The sequence below is a fragment of the Lactuca serriola genome, chromosome 4 (assembly GCF_051521515.1).
Source record: "Lactuca serriola cultivar US96UC23 chromosome 4, Lser_US96UC23_V15, whole genome shotgun sequence".
Classification (NCBI taxonomy): domain Eukaryota; kingdom Viridiplantae; phylum Streptophyta; class Magnoliopsida; order Asterales; family Asteraceae; genus Lactuca; species Lactuca serriola.
This window is the reverse complement of record NC_136411.1, coordinates 10,940,135-10,951,977: the sequence shown is the minus strand read 5'-3', so window position 1 is coordinate 10,951,977 and position 11,843 is coordinate 10,940,135. Positions and strand designations below refer to the sequence as shown.

The 11,843-nt window shown below is 39.8% G+C and overlaps 1 protein-coding gene across 1 annotated transcript; it reads right to left on the bottom strand.

Moving 5' to 3' along the window:
- Positions 1-609: 609 nt before the first annotated feature.
- Positions 610-8,843, bottom strand: LOC145098030 (uncharacterized). Its single transcript, XM_079035714.1, has 2 exons — positions 8,728-8,843; positions 610-1,135 (listed from the first exon to the last, which is right to left on the bottom strand). The coding sequence occupies exons 1-2, from the start codon at positions 8,841-8,843 to the stop codon at positions 610-612; spliced, it is 642 nt and encodes a 213-aa protein (XP_078891840.1).
- Positions 8,844-11,843: the final 3,000 nt, after the last annotated feature.

Sequence of the window (11,843 nt, the reverse complement as noted above, 5' to 3'; positions counted from 1 at the left end):
AAGATCATCAAGAGAATTGATTTTTTTTATCTATTTAACTAGTAAAACCCAATCAAAAGAAACATACCTAATTCTCTTTTCCTGCCAAAGAACACCACTAGAGATGGGTAAACTTCGTTCTTGCTTCTATATTTATGACACAGTCGATCTTTCACCTCGTAAAATTGCAGTTCATATTCCAGTTTTATGAAACATATATGTAACAAAACAAACACATATTCATGAATTTTATGAAATAAATGCGTAAACAACAAAAAATAAAAAGTTCATATTCTTTAATAAGTGATTTAACAATTTGAGCCCTAAAACTGTATAGCACCCTAAGCAATTTAACAATTTCCAAGAAGAATTAGCAATTCAAATAATTTAACAAAGCAACATCAAACCGTGACATATTTTAAGAGACAATAACATATATGCAATACCCCATGGACAAAAATACCCTTCCAGCAATACATTGAATGCAGAAAGCAGAAAGCAAGTCCCAAAAAATACATTGAATAAGATACAAAATAACAAAATGATAAAAACTCAAACCTGAACACAGAAAGCAAGTCCCAAAAACTATTTTGTCAACACATCGAAGCCGAAGATTATCTCCCTCTGTTCCTAATTCCCGATTGCAAAACTGTCGTCCCCAAACTCAGAAGCCGGAAGAATTACCTGAGGTAGGTTAACTAGAGACTCATCAGAGCTGAGTTGCCGCCGGTCAAAGTCAATATCATCTCCACCTTCTTCACCATAATCTTTCTTTAACAACGGTTCGCCCTTCGGTGGTGATTTGAAATTTAATTTCCTCTTCTTCAATGGTAAGATGATGCGTTTCGGAATCTGAGTTATAATTTGTTCAGAACTCGAAGCGGTCGGGTCATTTTCCGGTGAGCAACGCGCACTCTCATCGGAATCATCGCCTGATTCAGAGTCAACAAGATTGGAATTGGAATTGGAATAGTCACCTTCGTCATTCCTACTTTCGCTAATTTCATTATCATCCTCGACGGAGGCTTTTTTGCATCTTTTAATCGAGACGTACTCCTTGAAGATCTTAACTTTTCTTAATCCCGCTTTAAGTGTTGAATGCTCGTCTTTATCCCCCGATGAAGTTTCCAATGATTGATTTTGAGTTTGAGCAGCTCTAGGAAAAGCACCGATACCCTCTAGGATGCTAGAACTTTATCTAGTGGGAGATTGAGGAAGACACGCTTATTTATTTAGTCAATACCATGATTATAGAGATTATTTTTGGAATTTACTAAACAAATTACTAAATTACCCTTATTTATTTATTTAATTATTTAATTTTTTATTTAGTTTTGATTGACTCACATTTATGCATACGATAACACAATATTTAGTTTAAACAAATGAACCTAGCTCTCTCTCTCTCTCTTTCTCTCTCTCTCTCTCTCTCTCTCTCTCTCTCTCTCTCTATATATATATATATATATATATATATATATATATATATATATATATATATATATACTTAAGGTGATATTTTTTATAGTGTGGCGTCAGATGTAAGTCTTAGAACCATGACGAGATTTTTAGTGTAACATCCATTTAATTTCATAAAATTTAAACTTTTCAAAACAACTATTTTTGTATAGAAGTGTTTACAAAAATTGTTGTTCTCAAAACATTATTTAAAAATCAGAATCTCTTTCAACATATATTTTAAAACATTCACATTATCAGAGTTCCCTAAAATTCATAAGTCCAAAATGCGATGATGTGTACGGTCACATCTTCACATTGCCACAATCTATTGAAGTACCTGAAAGTTTAAACCAAAATTATAAGCACGAAGCTTAGTGAGTTCCTCCAAAATACCAACACCCAAACAGATAACATATACAAATAACATCATGTATTGGATCCACAACTAAAAGACTAGATTACCCCTTGAGCCCACAGTATGACTCTGGTTTGCCTATCAGGCCCAAAACTCATATCTGGCTTGAAATCGAGCCCACAACATAAATCTGGCTTGCCCTTGGGCCCACAACTTATGTTTGGCTTACTCCCTCAGTCATTAGACTGGAATACCAATGAGTAGCCCTCAGTACGAGTCTAGCATACCACCCGGTCCTCAGCTCGTATCTGGGGTAACACTATAATTTTTCAAATAAATTTTTCATTTTTAAAACCAGATAACTCAATATCACATTTCCAAAAGAACCACAAAATGTATAAGTTGTCAAAACACAATTTAACAAATGTCTATTAAAATCCCAGAATCCTCAGAATCAAAATCTCTAACTGGTGTGTACAATCAAGTCGGCACTTTCCCGCGATCTTGAGAAGTACCTGAAACACATATTACACAACACAGTAAGCACGAAGCTTAGTGAGTTCCCCAAAATACCAGATGCAAATATTTAGCCTCTCATGGCTATGTCTCTAATAAGACCCTCTGGTCCATGTGTCTCAGTAAGGACCCTCCGGTCTCACGACTCGGGTTTGACCCTCCTGTACTAACCAATAAAGCACAAAATAATATACAACATAAGTCACAAAGACAAATGCATAATATCACATAACTCAGCATAAGAATATAAGACCCTCCGATCATATTGTATCACCACTCAGGTAAGTATAGTGAGAAGACTCGTCTCGTAAGTAAAGCAAGTATGTCTCGTACTCGAACCACCGGTCTAGCCTCCACCTAAAATATATTGTGATTTACTCTAATTAATAAACGACCCATGAAGATGTTAGGCTAAACCCTCTAAAAATTCTCAGAAGGATAAAATATCATTTTACCATTCCATGGCCTCCAAATTCCACAGTTTGACTAAACCCTAAAAGTCAACAAAAGTAAACACTAGCGTGTATGTTGGGCGTACAACACTTTACGTTGGGCATACTACTTCGCCATGCATGCATCGGGAAACTTCGATGTTGCGATGTGTCTATCTAGGAGTACGCTCAGCATACATCCCAGACTTATTTTTCCCACTCTCCTAGTCTTAATCCGTTAAGACCATAGCTATAATCTCATATCTGGATTCCCTAAAGGCTAATATTGCATAAAGTTTGTGACTTTAAGCCTTAGCATGGCTGAGCAAGTCTAGGGCTCATAAACTCTCACTCCTTACTCACAAAAGTTCTCATATATCATGCATGGGGAGATCTTGACGTCCAAGATCCCATTTTTATGAGTCCACTCAACTAGAGACACTTAAAGGGACAGGTATTATGCTTTGGAGTTCAACAAACTCATAAGGCTTCAAGCTTTGGGATATAAACCCTAAAATGAACCACAATATGCACAAATCAAAACAATGAGAAAGCTTTGAGCTTGATACCTCCAAATGATGCACCAAACACAGGTGAACTCAGATCCAAAGCTTGGACTCCAATTCTACTCTCTTCAAAGCTCCTTTTTCACCCAAAGAATCCACAAATCACTCAAAAGCTTCAAATGGACACTCAAGCTAAGAAAACAAAAATTAGGGTTTTGAGGGGAGTTGAAGACTGGAAATGGTTGCTGGAAATGAGTCCATCATGTTCCTTAAATAGGGACACACCACACAATTAGGGTTTTCACTATGAGCCTAGTACGCCCAGCGTACCCTCTGGTACACCCAACATACTAGGTGGCCTCCGCATCCATAATACGCACGTGAGTACACTAAGCGTACACACATACCTTATTTTGGGCTAGTTTTGACAATACAATAAAAAGTAAGGGTTATCGATACATACCTTATTTCGGGCTGTTACAATTCTCCCACACTAGGATTAGACTTCGCCCTTGAAGTCATCCTCTGGAAACAACTCTGGATGCTACTCTCGCATCTCAGACTCTGGCTCCCAAGTTCACTCGGATCCTTTCCGATGTTGCCACTAAACCTGAACCAAAGGCACCTCTTTATTCCTCAAGAACTTCACCTTCCTATCCAAGATCGTTATCGGCTTCTCAATGTAGTTTAGGCGATCTTCAATGTGAATGTCCTCTAAATGGACCACTTCCGTCTCATCGGCTACACACTTCCTTAGTTGGGACACATGGAAGGTGTTATGAATATGGCTCAATTGCGCAGGCAGCTCTAGCCTGTAAGCTACCTTATCCACTTGCGTGATCACTCTGAATGGACCGATGTATCTAGGGCCTAGCTTGCCCCGCTTCCTGAATCGGATCACCCATTTCCACGGAGATACCTTCAGAAGGACAAAATCCCCGACCTTGACCTCTAGCTCTGAACGTCCCCGGTTTGCGTAAGTCTTCTGATGACTCTGGGCCATTAGTAACGTCTGTCTGACCTGCTGGATCTGTTCTATCGTCTTGATCACTATCTCAGTGCTCCCCATCACTCTCTTCCCTATCTCTCCCCCAACAGATGGGAGTCTGGCACCTCCTACCGTATAAAAGCTCAAAGGGAGGCATACTGATACTGGAGTGATGGTTTTTGTTGTATGAAAACTCAGCCAAGGGCATATAAGTGTCCCAACTTCCACCGAAATCCATAACACATGCACGTAGCATGTCCTCGAGCGTCTGAATCGTCCGCTCGCTCTGGTCGTCTATCTATGGGTGATATGCGGTACTAAAATGCAACCTGGTACCAAGCTCCTCATAAAATTTCTTCCAGAACCATGAAGTGAAACACACATCTCGATCTGACACTATCGATGTTGGCACTCCATGTAGTGCCACCACCTCTCGAACATAGATCTCAGTCAATTTCTCCGCAGAAGAGCTCTCACTGATAGCCAGAAAGTGAGCACTCTTCGTCAATCGATCTTCAATCACCCATATCGCATCGACACCTTGGACGGTCATCAATAGTTTGGTGATAAAATCCATGGAAATCTGTTCCCGCTTCTATAGGAGAATCTTTAAAGGCTGCAACTGGCCATGAGAACGTTGATGCTTCACCTTAACCTGACGACAGGTCAAGCATCTCTCGACTACCCATGCCACATCTCTCTTCATACAAGGCTACCAATAATCCCTTTTTAAGTCTAAATACATCTTCCTAGCCCCGGATGGATCGAGAATCTCGACCTATGGGCCTCCTCCATCAGAATACGTCAAGCTCCACCCGTATATGGCACCCATATCCGCCCACAGAAGGTCATAAACCCCCGACTATCCGTCTCAAACTCATAAATCTGCCCGATCACCCACTCTCTCTTACGGTTCTATGGTCTCACGGCCACCACCTGGGCCTCTCGGATGGTATCTAAGACTAGAGTCATCACTGTCATCCTTATGCACACGTCTCAGATTGGAGCACTCATTTCTCTATGACTCAGGGCATCGGCTACCACATTATCCTATCCAGAGCGATACAAGATCTCACAATCATAGTCTTTTACTACATCTAACCATCTCTCTGTCTCATATTCGGTTTGGGCTGATCTTGAGGGCGAACACCACCGCCCCTAGCTCCAAATCATAGGTGGGATACCTCGTCTCGTGAGGCTTCAGCTGCATCGATGAATATGTTATCACGTGTCCCCTCTGCATCAACACGACACCCATCCCTGATATCAATGCATCACAGTAGACAATGAAGTCTTCCACTCCCTCAGGGAGGGCTAACACTGGAGCTTCGCACAATCTCTGGCGAAGAGTCTCGAATGAAGCCTGCTGCTCGGGCCCCTAAACAAAAGTAACACCCTTCCTTGTCAATCTGGTGAGAGGAATGGAAATTTTGGAGAAATCTCTAATAAACCTCCGATAGTAGCCTGCCAGGCCCATTAAACTCCTGATATCGGATAGGGATCTCGGCACCTTCTATCGCATGACTGCCTCGATCTTGTCCAGGTCAACCAAAATCTCATTCTCATTAACGAGGTGTCCCAAGAATTAGACCACTCGTAACCAAAAATTACACTTGGAGAATTTGGCATAAAGCCTCTCCATCCTCAATACTCCAAGAATCTCCCGAAGATGCTCCTCGTGCTGTTCTTTAGACCTCGAGTACACCAAAATGTCGTCGATGAACATGATCACCGACCTGTCCAACATGAGCCTGCATGCCCGGTTCATGAGGTCCATGAACACTGCCGGTGTGTTGGTGAGCCCGAAAGGCATCACCACAAATCAATCTTGGAGAACCAATATGTAACATACACGTTCAGTTATCATGTATTGTAAATTATAAAAGTGGATAATATTATGAAATATTATGTAAATTTGAATGTTGAGTTCTAACAGATGGTTTTTACTAGAAATAAGTAAAACTATGCTTAGAATCATTCAGAAAGTATTGGAAGTCTTATGAGATTCCAATAAAATTTCATATAGTGAAATTTAGCGAAAATATAAAATTTGGAATAAGTAAAATTTTATTATTTAAAGTTGTAGATAATTTCATTAAAAATATTTAGGCGAAAACATCATCTAAATCCGAGTTATAACGAAGAAGTTATGACCAATCGAAGATCCGTGACAAAATCGGCACGGCGCCGAATGATGTAAAAAGTGAGCTTTTGATAAACTACTGTTTAGCCTTGGTGATCTTAATTAAAGTCGTAGTATTTGTTAAACCGAGAATATTGATAAAAAGAACGCCAAAATCCGACTTCGTATGAGAAAGTTATGATTTTTTTAAGTTTCGGAATAGCAGTAGACAACTAAAAACTCGAAAAAAAAAGATCGAGCGATATTTAGCCGACACAACCTAAACGAGAATTGAAGGTCTCGTCAATAGTAGTACAACGGTAAAAAGTCTGACAAAAACAGACGTCGGATGAAGAAGTTATGATTTTTTAACGGATTTTCCTATCCCGGTCTGTTAAAAATAATAATATTAAAAATAAAGACAAAATTCTCCAACGGAGTCTAAACGAAAGTTGTAGAATATATTCTCGCTTACGTGTGAATATAAAGAACGTCAAAAACGGAGCCCATATGCGAAAGTTATGGATTTTAGAAGTTTGCGGCTCAATTTCCGAGGAATCTCGCATGGATAAGGTCGAATCTCGCATGGATGGTCCGGAATTGGCCGCATCACCTCGTCCGAAGCTGCTGCGTCATCGAGTCGTGTTGCGTCTGAGGTGCGACGCGTGTTGCATCCGAGCCGATGACACCGCGCCTTCCAAGCCTCGCCCTTTTGTCGTGTGTAACGAGCCTCACATCGGTGCCAGCTGCCCTTTGCTCCTGCTAACACGCGCCTCTCCCTCTTTGCTTCAGATCCGACCCTCACAAGCTCGCCCCTATAAATAGAAGGCCTGCAAGATCTTCCGGCTACTTTTGGAAATTTTCCATTTTTCACCCTTTTTCTTATATTTTCACTATTTTGACATCCCTCGAAGCCCCGATATCAATTTTAGCACCCGAAACACGCCCCGAAGTGCCCGAAGACCCCGAGAAATTTATATTTTCGGTTTGAAGCCCTACCTTCACAGAGCCCGGTTTTCAAGAAAGCTCCCGGTTTTTATAGAAGAAAGCTATTTATAGGAACGAAGTGCTGCATAAATTAATATTTTAACCCCCAGTTATTTCAAAGTGAGTTTAATATATAGGAACAATTGTATGTTATGTGTTATATATGCTATGTGCTTTTCCATGTTATCATCTCGTGTTATTATTTCTGCTATTTTATAGCAAGGCTATACCTCTGACCACGAACTGTATGGCATAGGCATCACTTGGGTACTGGTATGTAGCGTTGACCATGAAGTGTATGACATAGGCATCACTTTGGCTTCAGTAGTATGCTAAGATAAGGCTGAAAGCCTGGATATTCTAGCTATATGATATTCCTGAGTATTTTCTATGCCAATTGTGCTGAAGTTTTATTGATTGTATATCAAGTATGGAAATTCTTATGCCTCATTGTTTGATATGGAAAACTTTTTGCATGATTCCCATATGCCTTTGTTGTTCCTTGTTCCTCCTTGATTCTGCGATATTGAAGTGTATATATGGCGTAACGTTATATTGTATCTATTATTGAACTCACTAAGTGTCACCGCTTACCCCTCTCAATGTTTAACAATTGCAGGAGATAAATAAGCAGTATGGTAGTATACTGTTGGAAGATTTAGAATAGTTTGTAATAGTACTTTTGTACTTCAGTTTATGTTTGTATATATTACAGTATCCTGGGTAGTTATGTAAAATATTAAAACTTAGTCGGTTTGTATCCAGTCTTTGTAATCAAACTATCAATGTAAACTATTGTTTTATAAATATTCTTGTAGCATGTTTTGGAGTAACTATATTGTCAAATATGAAAGTTTGGGTCGTTCAGAAATACGAACGTTTAGGGTCTTTTACAATACCCCTGCAACTGATCAAATAAATCGTCGATCATCGGTAGTGGATAACAGTTCTTGCCCGTCAGCTTGTTTAACTCCCAGTAGTCGATGCACATCCGGTGTGAACCATCCTTATTTTTGACAAAAAGGATCGGCGCTCCCCACGGCGAGCTACTTGGCCTAATAAAACCCTTCCCCAGCAGCTCCTAGAGTTGTGAGGATAACTCATGTATCTTGGGCAGCGCAAGGCTATAAGGTTCCTTGGAAATAGGCGCCGCACCCGAAATCAAATTGATCCGGAACTCCACCTGCCTCTCGGGAGGCATACGCAGAAATTCCTTGGGGAAAACATTCGAGAGCGGAACATCGTAGATAGAACTCGGCCTCTCAGTGGCAACTCTCGTATCCATCACATATGCTAAATAACCCATGCATCCTTATTGTAAACTCTGCCTTGCCCTGGCGGCAGAGCAGAAAGCTGATCCAGATCTGGTCCCCTCGGCATACACAGTAAGTACACCCTTACTAGGGTCTCGTATAGTCCCCATCTGATGTGCACAGTCAATCAGAGCTCCAAACAGACTCAACCAATCCATGCCCACTATGACACAAACATCACCCATCGTTATTGGCACTAGGTCTATCAGGAACTCAACACCGAAAATCTCTAATACACATCCCCGAAATACATTTGTGGCAAAAACCGCATGCCCATCGACTATAGAAACCCTCAATGGTCGACTCAACGCCTCGCGTCTAACACTAATCTGACGACTAAAGGATAAGGACAAGAAAGATCGACTCGCACTTGTAAAGTTTCCCCTCATGGAATTGAAAAGGTTTTGAATAGTTCAAAACTTTCCCTCATGTTTTGGAATTTGTAAAGTTTCCCCTCATGAATACTTTAATTCCAAGTTAAGCTCTTAGAATTTTAAAAGTAAAATTCAACCCTTATACTTTATAGTATTATAAGTTAATAATATATATATATATATATATATATATATATATATATATATATATATATATATATATATGGAAAAGTGCAAGTCAGTCTTACCGTTAGTAGGCCTCATTCACGAAGCCGGTCTATAAGGGGGTATAAGGTTACTGCCTATAAAATGGCAGTTTAATGGGTGTCCACTCTCACCCACCGCTTCCTTGACTGGTGGAGGGTCATTAGCCGAACGGGTAGGACAAGGACTAGAATTCTCCCTTCATTAAAATTATTAATGATAAATACTAAGTAACTAAACTTTTATAAATTCCCAATCTTAGTTACTTTAGGAAAATGTGAATTTGGTGCTAAACCATGAAATTACACTTTGCACTTTGCTTAAGTCGGTTAGTGGAGCGAATGTGGTTAACTTGTGACATCCCCATTTTCACGGCCAGAAAAGACCTATTTTGTTTATGCTTTGTTTAAAAATCAGAGTAACATTTTAAAGGAAAGTGTTGCGGAATTTTTCCCAAAACAAAATATGATAAAGATTTATCAAAAGCATTTCCGTAGAAATGTATTTCATTAAAAAGACTCAGGATGTCATGTTCGATACAGATCCCAAGCATAAACAATACAGCATAGGCCTTACTACATTATTCCAATTTACAGGCCTAAAATCCATTAATCTCTCATCCCAAGACATCACATCTATGCTCATGCGCCACTACGTGTAATACAAGAAACTGAGTGGGTCAGGCTTGGGAGTCTAGTGAGCACATAGGGTTTTCAACCCACAATAAATAAGTTTATTAACTTTAACAAACCAAACAAACCCGATTACCCGTTCCCGTTATCCTCACTTTACGTCCCTAAAACATCTAACACAAGGGACCTAGTCTAAGGACTATCATCGAGATGGACACCACTGCTAAGAGGATTCCTCAACAATAAATGTCCTTAAGGCAACCATGTGGGGGATGGAGTACACCTGGTGAGCACACAGTTCAAATAAACACCTACAGGTTGCGAGCCTGCTAGCGTTCCACTGGACTATCTAGAATAGTCTATGGTCGTCATCTATACTCTGCTAGATGACTGGATCATCAATAACATCTATAACGAGGCCTCTCATTATTTTATTTTGTCACAGAGCAACTATTACATCTACCCATGTTTTACCCAACATATTTTGTAGATATAAAATACATATACAGTTTAAATCATTCAAAACATGTATAAAACGTTCATCCAGCATAGATAGCAAGTATTCAGATAATATGCAAACATAGCACGTAATTTATATAAAATACTTCATATCTATGTGTAAGCTGAAAGTAACTATGCACTCACCTGAAAGGTGGTGACTCAGCACTTGGACAGCGCTTCAATACTCTTAAAACAATTTTCCTTCGATAAAACCTAGTACCAATATCACTAGGGTTTAGTCTGACGATAACCGCGACAAATTAATAGTCTGACTATTATTATTATTATTATTATTATTATTATTATTATTATTATTATTATTATTATTATTATTATTATTATATAAGCGTTAAATAACACTCAATATAACTCATAATAATAGCCCAAATAATTATTTTAAGGACCAAATAACATTATTATAATTATTTGAAATCTATATTAAAAATTGCGTAAGCGTAGCTCACTTACAGCGGATTTTAAAGAAAACCGGGCTTGGCTCGGAGCAACATTTATGAAACCGAAAGACCCTTTTTTCGGGACTCCGGGAGCCTCGGGGCTTCCTTAGGGTGCTAGGGGTTTTATCTAGGGTTTAGGAGGGTTTAGAACACTTAGAGAGAGAAATAAGTTAGAGAGAGAGTGAAGAAAGGTGTGAAAGTGGAGGAACTCTTGGCCCCCTTTTATAGCCTGCGAGGCCTCGGATTACGTTGGGCGTAGTCCTTGGCTACACTGGGCATAAGGCTCGGATGAGGCTTCCAGCTGTCTTCGCACGTGGACTGATCTCAAAGTGGATAATAACCGGAGTACACGGGGCGTACTCGTCCTCGGACGCGGGGCATATAGGGTGATGCGTCAAGATCCCCGAAGCGAAGCCTTGGTCAGCAAGCAACGGCTGAGATTTGCCCATATCTCAGTTTCACAATTTTCCTTCTCGACTTCTAAAAATCATAACTTTTGCATACGAGCTCCGTTTTTGGCGTTCTTTATATCCAAGAGAAGGTGGGAGCATACTCTACAACTTTCGTTTAGATTCCGTCGGCTAATTTTGACTTTATTTTAAAAGTTACATTATTAACAGGCCGGGACAGCATTGGTCTGTTAAAAATTCATAACTTCTTCATCCCACGTCCGTTTTTGTCCGTCTTTTTATCGTTATGCTACAATTAAAGAGATCTTCGATTCTCGTTTAGGTCGTGTCGGCTAAAAACCGCTCGATCTATTATTCGAATTTCGGGTTGTACACTGCTAATCCGAAACTTCGAAAAATCATAACTTACTCATACGAAGTCAGATTTGGGCATTCTTTTTATGGATGCTCTCGGTTTAACGTATTCTACGACTTTCGTTTAGATCACTAAGGCTAAATCTCGCTCTATCGTAAATTCACTATTTACGCTTCCCGGTATCGTATTGGTTCCGTTGCGAAACTTCAACGGGTCATAACTTCTTCGTTATAACTTGGATTTCGGCGTTCTTT